Source organism: Echeneis naucrates, chromosome 4 (assembly GCF_900963305.1).
Source record: "Echeneis naucrates chromosome 4, fEcheNa1.1, whole genome shotgun sequence".
Lineage (NCBI taxonomy): Eukaryota > Metazoa > Chordata > Actinopteri > Carangiformes > Echeneidae > Echeneis > Echeneis naucrates.
Window position 1 is genome coordinate 1,025,419 of NC_042514.1, and position 15,847 is coordinate 1,041,265.

The 15,847-nt window shown below is 43.9% G+C and overlaps 1 protein-coding gene across 1 annotated transcript in view; it reads left to right on the plus strand.

The window, feature by feature from the left end:
* The window catches only part of LOC115042024 (adhesion G-protein coupled receptor D2), a 66,844-nt gene that overhangs the window by 34,723 nt on the left and 16,274 nt on the right, over positions 1–15,847 (plus strand). The window contains exons 20-21 of the mRNA XM_029500021.1: positions 828–881; positions 3,898–3,997. Coding sequence (XP_029355881.1) covers positions 828–881; positions 3,898–3,997 — 154 coding nt within the window. The remainder of the gene's footprint in view (positions 1–827; positions 882–3,897; positions 3,998–15,847) is intronic.

Consider the following 15,847-nt stretch of genomic DNA (forward strand, 5'->3'; position numbering starts at 1 on the left):
ATATATAATGTTCTTCCAATAATAAAATAGTTCTACCTTTTTATCTTTATTTTGGGCATATAGAAGAGATTAATTACATTCAGCAGACTGAAGCGTGTGTTTTGTGTGATTGTTGTCAAAATATTTACACTAAATGTGTTTGTTCCTGATTAAACTCTGATAAATTCTTGGATGGGTTAAATTACAAAGTCGATCATTAAAATAATAGATAAAATGTAATTGTAGGTTAGATTATGTAGATTATGTTTATGAGTTTGATTTTAGTTTTGAAGGAATATATATGAGTGAGTGAGAACGTCAGTACGTGCTGAGGTTGTGTGTGTCTACGTTTTCCCTGTAAAGTCGGTAACTCCTGTCCATTGCATTGTGTGTGTTAAATGAAGGTGTGCACTTCGCTGTTTCATCCAGAGTGTAAAAATGTAATCTGTTCTGCTAGGGCGGTCCCTTCTCCTCCAATAGCTCCATTTGTTGGTCCCGGCGCTCCGTGTTGACAGATGATAGCTTGAAGTCGTCTCCTTAGTTTGCCAGCTCTATGTGTCACTTTCAAGTCCCATTAGCTACTGGGACATACTGGAACACACACACACACACACACACACACACATTCCCAACCGCTGCCCGTCGCTATCTGCAAGCTAACGCTCCAGATTTGTTATTTCCTGTCCACACCCCTTTTTCCTGCCTTCCCCGTTTCTGCTCTGCAGACGCTTGCAGGCGTTTTACTGTGAAAGATTTTTTTGTTTTGATTCATTGTGAGTGTGTTTTGCTGAGAGCTCTGTCACACACACTCATCTCTTTCTTTGCTGTCCTCTCTCTCCTTCTTTCAGGTTCGGAGCACAGTCAACAGGATCAAGGAGAGGAGGAAAGCACTTAATTTTTCAGTATGTAATCCTCTATTTTTCCTCCGAATAAGTGTCTGAGAGTGTATATATGTGTGTGTCTGTGTGTGTGTGTGCAACAGACTCAATTTTCCTTACAGCTTTTGCTTCTCATGGGGGAAGAAAAAAAAATCACTACTCCAGCAACACCAATGAAAGCCTCCCACTAAGAACCATTATACATCTGGTAACCTCTCTAGTCGACAGTCCATGTTAGATGCCCTTATACATCAAATGCAGACCCTTCGTAATAGCCGCCCCCCCAACACACACACACACACACACACACACACACACAGCCCCTCCTCTTCTTCACTCTGCCCAATGCAGCACCTTCATCCCAGCAATGTCAAGCTCCACGGTGGGTTACAAGTTTCTAATCCAGGACAGGCCGTCCCCTGACATTAAAGTGTCAGGACGATATTTATACCTCGTTGGACGCTGCTGTTTGGCTGCAACACTACGATGCTGCAGATGCATGTGTGAGTGTGTGTGTATGTGTGTGCGTGTTTGTGTGTTTGTTTGTCTGGGGATGCAAAAGACTTCAGAAGTAGATGATCACACACACACACACACACGGCAATTACAGACCTGCTTCCCCAACAAACAATCTCATCATTCCACTACCACAAACACAAACACAGCGTTCACATTAACTCCACTCTACTGTGTTGCACTTTATGTCCCCCCCCCCCCCCCCCCCCCCCCCCGAAAGTCCTAATGCTCACACAGTTCAGGTCTTCGTAGAGCACATGAAACCATTTCTGACAGTAAGGACGGAGGAAATGAAATAAATAAGATAAATTAAAGCATGTGTGCGTCTGTGTGTTTGTGTGTGTGGTGGTGGCTGTTTGGGAGTGTGTGTGTGTGTGTGGGGTGGGTTGTCCCTTGCCACCAGGTGCGGTCTGATATATTGGCTGCTCATGTTATCAGTGAGGCCCCCACATTTACCGTCATTTTTACTGCTTCCTCTTCCAACTCATGGCAGCAAATTTTCCAATCTCGCCGGGTTCCGCCACCAGAATGCGTTTTTTAGCCATCACCGCTGCCTGACGGTTTTTAGCTAATGCTATTTGGTGCCATAAATCCTGCTTGAAATACTGTATCCAGCTGTCCTTTGGTTAGATAGGAGACATTTGGCTCTAGATGACCGCACATGCCCCTATATATCCCCTTGTTGTAAAACATAGGATTGGTATCGCGCCTTGCGAGGTGAGGGATAAAGAGGCGTCTGCCATGTTATACAGCATGAGGCGTCATTTGAAGACAAATGGTACTTGTCTGAGATGGAGGGGTTTATATGTTGTATTATTTGAAAGAATTCAAGGGTTAACCCAGAAGGGGGAGTTCAACCTGCGTTTAAGTATTCATTCAAATAAAAAAAATACCTTTTTTATTTTTAAAATTTCATCCACAGTGAGAGGAGGACCTGCACAAAGGGCCGGTCGGATTCAAACCCGGACCACTTCAGTCGAGCTGAGCCTCCTTTTAAAACTTTCATTGTCTCTTTTATTCCATTATCACGATCAGTGCTAGCAATTTTTTTTTTTTTTAAGGCAACTTTGTGCATTACAATGATGAGTAAATATATTTAAAAATATAAAGAAAATATTTCATACAACATCAGACTGAAGAGTAAACAACCAAAGTCTTTCTCAGGTCAAAGACGCCCAATAATTGATCTCCAGTGAAGTTAAACATAGAACCCGTCACATCAGATGAAATCTATTGTATAAAAATTGAAAATGATTTAAATATAGCAGAAACAATTAAACTCTGTATCGTGGCTGGCTCTGGTTCTGAACCTCTGACCTCTGTGACCTCTCACATAAATTCCACCAAACCTAATCACACACTCGCTCTTTAATTCCACACCTCCGTCGACCTCTTTAGGCCTCTTCCCTGCAGTAGCCCTCTACATGGGCTGGGTCACACACTCCGCTCCTTTATCCCCGGGGGTGGCGGCGTCTCTCTCACACACACACACACACACACACACAGCCGCCATGACCAGTGGAGCCTGTTTGATACCCAGCGCCTCCTGACCCTCCCTGACCCCCCTCTTGTACACACACTGCCAGATTGCTTTGTGAAATAAAGCTGTCAGTTACAAGAGCCAAATAAAAAACAGCCCCGTGAAGACTCCCTGCCCCTGACATCACTGAAATATAGATATGAATTGGAAGTGGATTAGTTTTTTTTTTTTTTTTTTTTTTTTTGGGGGGGAAGTTTGGAGCTGGTCGGAGTCAGACGTCCACAAAAACATTCGTATTGGTGCATTTGTTTGATAAAACTGTACAAACGGTGACTGATGATAATGATGACGTGTGTGTGTGTGTGTGTGTTGCCTGCACAGCGATGCTGGAGCACAAAGACAGACACTGCCCCCCCAAGCTTACTCCAGTCTGAGCGCTGGCTGTGAAAACAAATGGGTTTTCAGAGATTACAGTTATTGTTGTCTGACTGGAGGATCATGTGTGAAAAAAGGTTAACATCCTTTAACTGCTGCGACCATTTTGTAATGAAATGTGTGTGAGGATGTTGGATTTATTTTCTGCCGCCTAGAAAATGTGCAAAGTGCAACAGGAAGGTCCACAAAATGGATCCTCACCTGTTTTTCTTTTTTTAAGAACTCACAAAGCTGTGGGATGAATTTATTACACATACAAAGTAAACTGAGTTATTCTTAATTATATCAGTTTGTGAAACATACAAAACTATACAATCAATCACAGCATTATTATTATTAGTCAGTTAGAATAGAAAATGTGCTGGATTTTTCAAATAAGATCCAACAAATGAGTCTTTTAATTCTAAAGAGTTCTGATGTTTTTCCAAACAAGAAATAAATTCTGTTAACCCAGAGGTCAGGTAGAAATAACCCCCACATGTGAAATCAAACCTGGAGTTGTTCAGATCAGAAACTGAACTAATTCCTGATTTGTGTGAACGGGAGAATCTAAAGTTTTGTGATTGTTTTGTGATGAGATGACCTGTAACCGTTTCTCCTCTCTGACAGAACTGTGCCAGCTCCCGACCGTCCAGCTCCGTCACCAGCTCTCGTCCCGTCAGTTTCCCGCTCGGAGCTTCTCCCAGCCAGGAGGAGGAGAGTCCCACAGGTGAGTCGGACCAGAACCAGACCATTTATAAACCTGCAGACCTTTTGAACATAACTGCACTGCAGTTTGACATGTTTGTTTCATGTTCTTTTTTTTTTTTTTTTTTTTTTGCACAAAAACAAATGACTTGAATGTTGAAAAAGCTGCAGAGCCACAGGAGTATTAACCATTAGTTGGGTTCTTCTGAGTTGTTAAGAGCGTTTGAACCGGCTGTCTGCAGCGCTGAGCGTGAATGAGATTGCTCGCTGACGGTATTACTCCGCTGGCCTCACTTCTCAAAAAGCACAGCCAATTCAGTGTCACGTGAAAAGAACGGGGAAGGCCACCCATTATGTGCTGTATTTTTTAATTAGAGTGAAAGATTACGTGAATATATAAGAATGCGTGGAATATTTAATGGATCGTGTACCTTTTTTTTTTTTTCTCCTCTCTTAATTTACCTTTTGAAGCGAGCCGTTTTCTGCAGCCTTGCTGTTGAATTTTCTCTGTGAAGGATTTAATCAGAGCGTCAAAAGGAGATGAGTTAGTATTGATGAGTGTTTTGGTGTCAGACAAGTTGGGCAGCACACGTTTACTCTGTGGGGAGGGGAGACTTTCTGTTTCCATCTGAATCTCCTCCACAGATTCTTTTTCAATCAGCAGCTTATTCTGTTTTTTTCCTCTCTCTCCTTTTCAGGGAAAAAGTAAAACACTGTCAATTTATCAACAACTGAGATTTCCTGATAACATCCATGTGTTGCAGTGCAGCACAGAGGGAGTCTGAACGGCAGCTCTCGCTTCAGACATTTTCATCATTATGATTGTTTTATCACAAAATTGTCTAAAAGAACATTTTCAGTGTCCCTTTAACATTTGTTCAAACATTGTTTGTGCTGCTTTTTCAGTTGTCATAATGTTAAATCACACATTAGTACTGTACGTATGTCACCCCCCCACGCTGCCCCACCAGAATATCTGTAAAGCATTACTGCAGGGCGCTCTGAAACGCAGAGTAGCAGCCGGCCTGTTGAGTGAAATCAGACATTTGAAATCTCCTGTTAAACTCTAACACTAACCAGACACCCTGGTTTCAATGGAGCTGCCTGACCCGCGCTGCACTCAGCAGAAAAGATTGGAGGCACCAGATATGAGGCAGGAAAATGAGAGGGAGAGGTCGATCCCTGCTTTCATTCTCTCATTCAAAGCCGCTCTTAGTGTCAACTGTCACATTTGCCCCAGCTGATGGAGCATTTACGGCGTTTAAGGATTCCTATTAGCCCTCCTGATAATTTATGTGCAGAGGAAATACACCTGTTTGAATAACAGCTCTCAGATATGTTTACGTTATTACATATCTGTGTCTTAAAAGTCTGGTAAACACCACGTTTGTTTGTGTCCCGTATTATTCCAGTTATTGAGTGTGAGAATGAACTGTTGAATGTCACATAATGCAGCGTGCTCATCTGGCAGTCACTCTGCTGTTGATGCTTTATCGCTTGCACAATAATGATATCCGCATTTGAATAGTACATGTGCTGTGTGTTATTGCTGCTTGTTGCCGCTCTGTGCACATCTCACTGTGATTTACAACGTTTCCTTTTGCAGGTGATTTGCATGGTCCCTGACACTATTCACTACTATCCACTCAACCTCCCCCCACCGTGTTGCATTTACATGACTGAGGCTCCGTTGCAGCCTGACAAATCAAACTTGGCGGGAAATCTGATGTTTGAGATGTAACGCAGTTGTGGGGATAATTGAGGATGATTGTCAGCTGATATTGTTCGGGCCATTTGCTGCTCCTTCAGTCCTCCGACGCTCTTACATGCAGATACAATCTCTGAAGTTTTATCACGCAGGCTGGATGGACCTGACTCTAATCTCATTGTACTACTGAAAGTTTGTTTTTGCTAGACTAACATCTCTGTGATCCTGTTAGCACGGCAGGAGGAAGTTTGTGTCTGCGCTCGCTTGTAGTTGTGTATTCCTGAGAAAGATTCAGGAAATAAACATTTTGCATCAAAGCTTCACAGAGCTCAGTCAGCTTTTCTTTATTTGCACACTTGTCAAACCTCATCAGGTCTGGATTTGATCGCGTCGTCACTTTCTCTTTAGGCCTAGCGGACAGTTTGAAATCTGCTCTGTCTCTAAAACACAGAGTTGTTTAACCTTCGGTGAGCTTTGTGGCTGCAGTATTTTCTATCAAATAACATTTTTAGAAAATGCTAAGGATGCCAGGATGATGCCTTGTGGTGAAGTCCACACTCCACCTACAGTATGAAGCGTCTTCTCACCATAAAGCACCAAACAAACAGATGGCCCCATTTTTCCGATAACCACAGCATCTCCTAAGCGATAGTGCTATCTTCCATGTCCAAGGTCAATTCCTTCTTGGAAGGAGAGCAGGGTGGGAGTTTTCTGCTTTTGATACCTTACAGCCTTTTCCATCTTTCTATTTACTGAAGTTGGTTGGCACGAATGTCCAAGGCAGACACTGGGTTAGGCTGAGGGCACACATTGAAAAATATACACAGAACCCAGCGCACAATTGCTGTGAGCACAAGAGAAGGACAAGTTTATAATGAAGGAATAACAGAAGAATAGGGGGTGAAGTGTGGTGGGATTTGAAGTGAAAGGGGAAGGGTTGTGTGGGTGTTTGAGCGTCTGCATTAGTGTTGCATTCTTGATGAGATGGCCCCACACAATGGCTGAGTTGAAGGTTGCGAGCCCTTTTAAGCAGGAATAATGTGCCAGGTTAGTGTTGTTACCTCACATCATCTCCCAGCTTTGTTAAAGCCTCTTGCCCAACAAACAAAGACAGCCGAGCGGTTATCTTTCTTTTATGGCTCATGTTTCCAATTCACAAGGTCATCGAGTTTTCCTGTGGGGGTCACCTTCGCTTCAAACTGCGTCTGACTGGACTGCAGGTACGAATTTATCTCTGGTAATTAGAGTGTGTTCTGCTGTTTCATGCCCAATCTGGGTTGGTGTTTGATGGTGGAATGGTGACGACGCTCATGTCTAACGTCTTGAATAGTGACGGTCACAATCAGTCGGAATTTGAAATTTTAAGTGCTGACAGATGCTGAAATCGACATCTCTCTCTCTTTCTCATCACCTGTTTAGTGATTATGTTTGAAGAAAGCTACAGTGTTGTGCAACATCTAGCAGTTAATCATATCCAACCTGATTCCTGGTGTCATTTTCAGTTTATGTAACCCAACTTGTAGGAACCATATGCCTGCGCGTTGCTGACATCTGACTCCGCTTCCCCTTCCTCTTTTCCTAACATGTGTTCTTCAGCATCCCTCACAATTAGGGGCCTTGTAGATAAAGTAGTGTGGCGGTCTATTGCATGCATCTTCTGCAGATCTCTGACCGAGAGGTTGACTCCCCCCTCAGCTCCCTCCTCCACCAGCCCACCACTGCTTGTCATGCATGTTTAGCTCAGTTCATTGACATGCAACAGGATCCCCTGCTCCAAAATGTCTAAAAAATGAAATATTCCCATGTGGAATGACAGCATGTGTGCAGCAGTTTCATCTGCTGGGATGGTTTCTGTGCAGCAGTGCAGTTTTCAATAAATGAGCTCAATGCCACGACTTTTATTGATAAGTGTTGGTCCTGATGCAAGATATGATTTGTGTAAAAGCTATAATCCGTAATTATATGTTGCCACATTTGATTTGTAGGAAGATATAAGAATTGTCTGGAGAAAAAAGAAACTCATCGGCAGCTGTTGGATGACTGCTGTGCGACTTCTCTTTGTTTATTGTGCAATTTCTGTTCATCAGGATGAACATGGGCTGCATCTGGCCGTATGCATGGTGATTTGGACTAAATGTGAGAAGCACATGATGTGACTGTGAGTGTTACATGCTGTTATTTCCTGCAGTGAGATCTGACAACTCTTTGAATTGATCAGTAAAATCCTTCAAAGACAGAAGTTAAAATCCAACACTGGAGGGTTTGAAGTGTGTCTTGAAAACTGAATGTGTTTCTTATTAGTTTGTGTAGCAGACTGCTGGTGTTTGGCGACGGCGCTGCTTAGGGAACTGACATCATGTTGACACTTACCGCAGCGGGATCGCAGACGCAGCAGGCGAGGTGTGCGTGTCTGTTGTTGGTGTGACAGAGCGGCGTTTGGCCTTTGAGTGTTCAACGTCTCACTGATGCAAAGTGATGTGTACTAATTCTACATCTGCTGTAAGCAAAACAGGACCTGAAAGTTCAGCCAAGCCCCTAAAAGCAAAAGAAGAAACCTCACTTCCTCAAAGCTCGTCTCATCCTGCATGCTCTCGTTTTGTACGCAGTCATGTCGATGCATTTCGCTGCATCCTTTTTGTGTTTTGATGTAATGGATCACTAAGTGGATCTGACTTTGGGGTTTTGTGTGTGTCTGAGTGTGCACTCGGTTTTGGCTGTTTAGACGATGTGTGGCCCTGAAATGGGCTCTTGTCATGTGGGCTGAAGCTTTGAGGACTTGATTGTAGCCTCACAGTGTAAATACCCAAACAAACATGCAGCGGTGGAAATGTGCTATCGGTTTGCCGTCTATTTACATTCCTCTTCGTCTCCCCCACTCGCTTTCTCTAACTTGCTGTCTTACTCTCGGATCTGATTTGTTAATTTGTGTTTTCTTTCTTCTGCTGCCCGTCTTCCTCTGATCTGGTCTCTTTCCATTTTCCGTCTTTTCTCACACTTTGTGAAAGACATTTGTAATATTTATGTGTGCTGAGTTCAGGGAAGGGTTTGGTGACGGGAATTAAGGCATCCACTGTTTCTCACTGTAGTGTGAAAAATCTCAAAATCATTCTTAGATCATTTGAAACACTGAAACAACTGTGCTCATACCACGACCTGGCATTTCATATTCATCACACCCAATGAAACAAATCCACAGATGAAATATTGACCCCATTTGGTTGTTCTTAAGTGGCTTTAAGCGCAACTGTTTATGCATATTCGCCCAGCCGCTGCAAAGCTCGCCAGGCTTCTCAAATTTGTTTTCAGCAGCTGTTCTGCATAACAGCGCTACGCTATCACGCACAGGCGAAAGTCTGGTGAAGGGGATCCATTCATAATTCAAAGAAACAACAAGGCGCAAGCTGTGTTGATGTCAGATATAACAAATTGAGGAGGAAAAGAGTTGAATTTGTATCTGCTTACGGAGGTTGACTGCATTATACATACTGCAGGTGCCGCTGAGTGCGTGGTAATAGGATATATGATGGATGGCCGGGCCACCTGGACTCCCATTCCTCTGGGTTATTCATCTATTTATCTGCTTATTTATTTATTCCTTCACCCAGAGAGACCCTCACAAACTGAGGATTTGCCTAAAGTGCAGCAGTCCCTTAAAAAGGCTCCTGTGCTCCGACTGTTATAGAAACGGGGCTGAGATTCCGATTTAATGCAGTTTATCCTGAGACATTTCTGGAAACTCACATCTCACGGAAATATATCAGATATATCGTCAAACTGGTCCTCAGCCTTTGTGTCCTGATGGATTCATCTCATTTGACCAGAGTGAGCTGGTGAAAATGTTCATTCTCTTATAATAATCATGAAAGTGCACTTCAAATATCTAAAATATGACTGTTTGGGAAACAAATAATTAGATTGCATCACAGACAGAACTGAAGATGGGATGATGTACAACTTAATTAGAAATCAATAAAAAATCATTCAGAATGAGTTGATTTTGGTGAATTTCCATCATCTGGAGAACATTTAAACATTTAAATGTTCTTGAACATTTAAATTTATTTCTCTTTATTTATTTATACTGAAAATGAACACTATTTAAATCATTAGGGTTTTATTTTGTTTTTGTTTTTTCACTGATAAAGGAGGTGAAATGATTTCATCATCTCTTTAGGTTTGAAGCAGATTTTCATTATTAATGCCATAACATCATGAAATCATCTCCATCCATGTCCATCGACACAAAGTCTTCACATCATCCCGTTTCTGTCGTGAGAATAATTCTTTGAAGGAGCTAGTCTATATTTTTATATTTCCAGTGTCAGCGAAACAGTGAGGGCTCATCCTCTAATGTCTCGCTGCAGAAAAAATATCATGTAAATGCAACCAACGGGAAGCACGTTGTAACTAAAGTTGTACAAACTGAACAACGGGAAGAATGTGATGTGACAGTTGGTGATTTTCAAATTACTCGTTGATGATGATGGTGATCATCATTTTTATCCTGATGATGAAAAAAATTCAGTCAACTTTGTGTAGTGTGTTTTTTTTTTTTTTTTTTTTTTGTCATCGTAGGTGAAAGATGTCACGCTGAAACCAGATGAGATTAAATCATACTTCTGGATTGTATGTTTGAAATGAGTTCAGCTTTAGCAGCCCCCCCCTCCAAGAAATGAACCCAGATCCACTGGGACTCCTGTGACACACAGTTTAACAATCCCCACACCTTTGATCACACCACGGTTAGTGAACCACCTTTCATGTTTAACCCTGTCACTGCTCCCCCGTCATGGGTGTCAGTCAGCAACCTACATGTGGCCTAGGAGTGGGGGGGGGTCACGTCCCCTGGGCCGAGCTGTCTCACTGCCCCCCCCCCCACCTCCACCACAGAGAGGACCCGCTCTCTGTCCTCCTGAACTGCAGCTTGAAGTATTTTCTACATGGATATTCTGGCTGAACTCTGATTTTCACAATCAGTCGCACAAACACCAATTTTCAGCAGGCGTGTTAACACGGCACTAAAACATTTGCCACCGCGACCGCCGAGCAGCTTCCAAGAGCACCTCTAAACCAATATCAGCTGACCCCCCCCCCCCCCCCCCCCCCACCCCCCCACCATACACACACACACACACACACCCTTCAACCCCACCGCCACCCCCAGAACATTTCTTCCTCGTCCTCATCTCAACATAGTCGACAGCTTACGACAAAGCAAAGTGGGAAGGGGGGGTGTTAAGGGGCTGAAGGCGGGGGTGGGGGGGTTAGGCCGTAGATCAGGGCAGGGAGGATGGCGGAGCGACCAGGGGGTGACAGGGGAATAACATCCCTTTCTCCTCAATCGACAGGGACCATAACTCCTGCCTCTCCAGGGACAGATTGAGAAAGGCAATAGCCCCAGGGGCTGTGAAGCACGCATGCTTAGGAGAATTGAAAGTTAAAAGAAAAACGCCGTTCCACCGATCCGGCCGGCAGCACCCCTCCTGGAATCTTCCTATATTTTGTAATCTTTTTTTTTACTCTCCTTTTTATTTTAGAGGGCAACAGAAAGGCCCAGGTGGGAAACTGCTCATACAGTTTATCAAACTATGAATCTCAGTGGGTCTCTGAGTCTCCGGCTTTTATTAAAGTTGGGGGGCAAATGTAATCTTTCTTTAATAATTAGAAGTAGGTGTGTGTGTGTGGGGGGGGGGGTCATTATTCCAGCAGTTGTGTACACAGTGTGTACACAGTGTGTGTTTGTGTGGCTCCACCTCTTCACTCACTGACACACACTTTCTGACAGATCAGGCTGATGAAGCGTCTCTCCGTAGCCAATGAGGTGACGCCTTTCAGCCTTCAGAGGCCAAAGATGAGACCTGATAATTAAACTGCTCTGATGTTGGGGACTGCATTACCCAGAATGCATTTCCTTGTTGTGTGATAGAGTGGTCTCTATTTGGTGTTGTGGGTTTGCTGCAACGCAGGGTTATTTAGTTTAACTGCTGTGTGATTACACAGTTACTTCTGTCGCTCTTCCTCCTCCATAGCCACAGCACTCCCGTTTGGAGCGGGGGGGGGGGCAGCTTTTATAGTCTGATCAATTTCACAGTAGCTTATTGAATAGCTTTTAATGCCCTTCTTTACTTTCTGTTGTAACCTGCCGCTCCAGGGCGGATGTGATGGCTCACCAGAGAGAAAGAAAGAGAGACAATAAATTTTAATCGTCTCTTGAAAATTACACATGCTTAATGATTGATTTTTATTGGTTCATCATGATAACATTATCCCAGCGGGCGAGCCCATAAAAGACCTGAGGCTGAATTAGTTACGACATTTTAAAGAGTGACGTTGACAAAGTGAAATGATTACATTGCCAACTTTGTTTGTCTGATGTAGGAGAGTATTGATTTGACTCTTCGGTCCATTATATCTGACGAAGAACAGCCATGACTGCGTGATTGAAAAGGAACAGGCTTCGTTTTAAGGTGCAGATATCTGGAGATGTCACATTTTTCTAGTAGATTTGTCGTTGGTTGCATTTACATGATATTTTTTCTGCAGCGAGACATTAGAGGATGAGCGGTTTATTTTAATGTACAGAAAATAGCAACACACGTGGGATCAAACTGTTTCAGCTTGTTTCACGTCTCTTATCTCTGGATGAGTTGATGAGAGAGCGTTTTATCATTGTGTGTCTGTTTGTGGTAAAACGTGTCGGGGGAGATTCCTGAACCAGCCTGAGATGCTTTGTAGAGGTTTTTAGTGTGATGCTGACCTCTGAGTGTTCATGCTGTTATCATCACTGAAGCCCTCACTGTTTCTGTCTTCGTCTTTGTGGAGACTCAGTTTGACTTGTTCATGAAAAGTAACCAGATAAACATAATAAATGAAGTGAACAGGTTTTATTTTATCTCTCACTGCTAATGTGTGTGAAAGCCTAATGCGTATCTTTAGTTTGTCGTCTCTCCTCCTTGTGACTTCAACTCAACAACTAGAGTGCAAGAAAGGTGAAATTTGAATGAGTGTGCACCGAGATTTATCGTCTGCATATAAAAAAAATATCAGGATCATTAAGTCCAACTCTGCTGCCATCAAGCTGATGAAAGCTGGCAAACACACACACACACACAGACTTTATAATGCCTGGTGTGTGTGTGTATGTGTGTGTGTGTGTGTATATAAGGGATGTGATAAGGTAGATTGACTCTTAATATAAATGGCAGAGGTGTCTACTGACATCCGTATAGCAGTGCCCTTTGTGTCCCTGCCTGGCAGCCTCATTCTCCCCTTGTGTGTGTGTGTGTGTGTGTGTGTAACAGGAGGCGACTTGTGCTGTACTCTGTGTGTGCTGCATGTTCTTGTTTCTGTGTTTGTGTGTCTTGCAGACACTATATTAAAGATTGTGTATGTGTGAAAGAGAGCGAGCGAGCGAGAGAGAGAGAGAGAGATGGTGAGTCTGTGTGAGCGAGGAAGCAAGTGGACACACACACACACACACACACACGCACACACTTCTCTATGTATATTCATTCCATCCCTCTCACACACGGCACATAAAACACCCACACAAACACACACGGCGTAGGTTAGCCCTCCTCCTCGCCGGCACCTGCTTCGCTGAAGGTGAAAGAAGTGCTCACTTGAGCTCATTGAAAAGTAGATGTGACAGTAAATTTTTCAGGCCCTTGTGAGATGGGAGATCTTGTTATAGCAGTCAGGATGGGGGTCAGGGCAGTGGCTGCTTGATGATTGAGGAAAAGAGAAGTAAATTCATTCTGCTTCAGGCACTTTGTCAAGTGCCAGTAGCTTACCGTTGAGAGCCACTCACCCATCACTGTGTTACGGCCCCAGAGGTCACCTCCACCGCCATAAATCTGCCTCGCCTCCTCGCCTGCTAAACCTATTGCCTTCTACCGGCTGAGCACGAGCAGGGAGAGATGCTGCAGCAGCTGCCGCCACCGCCACCGCCATCGCCGCTGCTGCCGCCGCCACTGCTGCTGCTGCTGCTGCTCATAGTCACTCAAATGAACAAAAGATAGAGGGGGTAATATGGTGATGGTGTGTTGTGTCACAGGGGAGATGTGTGCGTTCGGACTAATGGTTGTGTGTGTGTTTGGATGGATGAGGGGGGAGTATGACTTTATATTTGTAGATGTGCACATCTTTACAGTGAAAGCTTAGTTGTGTTTTTGACGCGAGTGTAAAAAGAATAATTTTAATAACAATAATGTTGGTTAAACGCACTGAAGGCAGTCAGTCAGATCCAGAAACACACAAAAGAAGGAAAAATGCACTTTTTATACTTTATGAAGACCAAAGAACCTTCAAATGGAAAAACTTCTAAAAACCTTTTTAGAGAGTTCTCTCTAATAGGTTTGTTTCGGTCGCATTTGAAATCCTCCAAGGCTCCGTGAAATACTTAGAATTTTCAAGTTGTGAGTCGATCTTCAGTTTCTTTGTTGAACCTTTTTATTCTTTCATAGATTGCACAAAAACAGACACCAACACGCACAAGCCCCGGGGATCCTGTGCTCTCCTTCTCTAAATTGATAATTGATATATTGAGAAAATGTTGATATCTTTGGCCATGTGCTAACATTTTTCTAGGATGGTGGTACAGGAGGAAAGAAAAAGGATCTGGGTCTGCTGTGTGTGTGTGTGTGTGTCTGTCTGTGTGTGTGTGTGTGTGTGAGCATGTTGGTTTTTGTACACATGCTTGGCCACATGTTGTGAGCTTCTTTCTGAAGTGTGTCATCGTGCACCGTAATTACACCTGCACCAACTATGTGTACATATATGTATGCGTGTGTGTGTATGTGTGTGTCTGTGTGCGTGCACGCCTTCAAAGCTTGTAGTGTACGAACACCAGCCTGCTTCCAATAGAGCCTCTTATTAGGGGGTGATTATCCTGCCTGGATCTGGATTCTTTCAGCAGTTGACTGGAAGTTGGAGAGGCCAGGGGCACCCTGGGAAGAGAGGAGTGAAAACTTCCTGAGCCCGGTTTTTGCCCTCATCTCCAATTTTACCCCCCCCCCCCCAAAAAAAAAAAAAAAAAAAACCCTGAAGGAAACACCTCATGTTGACACCAGTACTTTTTCTGTAAACAACAGAGAGCTCTCTGTTGGACGGAGGTTCGGAGGTTGTGCAGAAGTTTCCTTCCACTCTTGCCTCCAGCGTGTTTGTCCTGAGTTCACCCTGGAGTTATGAACAATGGGCGGCGGTTCTTACCTGTGTGGTGTTAGCATGTTCTCCCCGTGGTTATGTACACTCAGATTTCTTTTGAGATGAGAAATGATGTTTGTTTTGGACCCTAAAGAGCAGGTTTCCAGTTCGACTGTCAGATGGATGCCCCCCCACCCCCCACTGTCCTTTTCTGATAAAGGCACAGACATGTCATTTGTTTCGTTCAGTCCTATTTCTGTCACCTGGACGAGAGATAAAATGCTTAACAATCAGAATGTCAGCGTCGACTATCACAGACAGGTACGTCCGCAGTTCAACTGACGGACACCGCTGGAAGCTGCACTCCGACACACTTCCATCTCCACGAGGCAGACAGGAGAAGACAAAGCAAAAGAAAACAGAAAGCGGACTGGGTGAAAACAGCGTGGCAGGATCCTGAGGGTCCGCCTGGGGCCGGCGTAAGAAGCCCTGCATCAGCTGTCACCCGATGAACTTCCAAAGAATCACAATAGCCTGGACAGATGGTCCCAAACAAACTGCAGCGGGTTTGATGCTATTAAAAGCTGTTTACCTCACGCCAGACGCCAGCAAGTGTGGTGGATGCATTGTGTGATTGTTTCTGAATAGTGTGTGTGTATTTGTATTTGACGAGCAGTTTCTGGTGTGTTTTCAGCCACCAAATGACCATTCGTGGCTTCAGTGCCGTGTGTGTGTGTGTGTGTGTGTGTGTGTGTGCAGTTTTCTCATAATTAAGATACAATCAAAGACGACACGTGACGGTGAAACACAAATGCTACGATGATTGATTCACACTCAGTGGACTCCAGCCAACTCCGTAGGCCATGACGAACTTTTGGCTGATAACCAATAACCAGACAAACATAAAACAGACCCCCTCCTCTCCCCCCCCCCACTCCCATCCTCTCCTCCTTCCGCTCCCCTTCATCTGCTCTCCTAAAGAGACGCTCTGACACCTCAGAATGATGAACTCCTTCATCG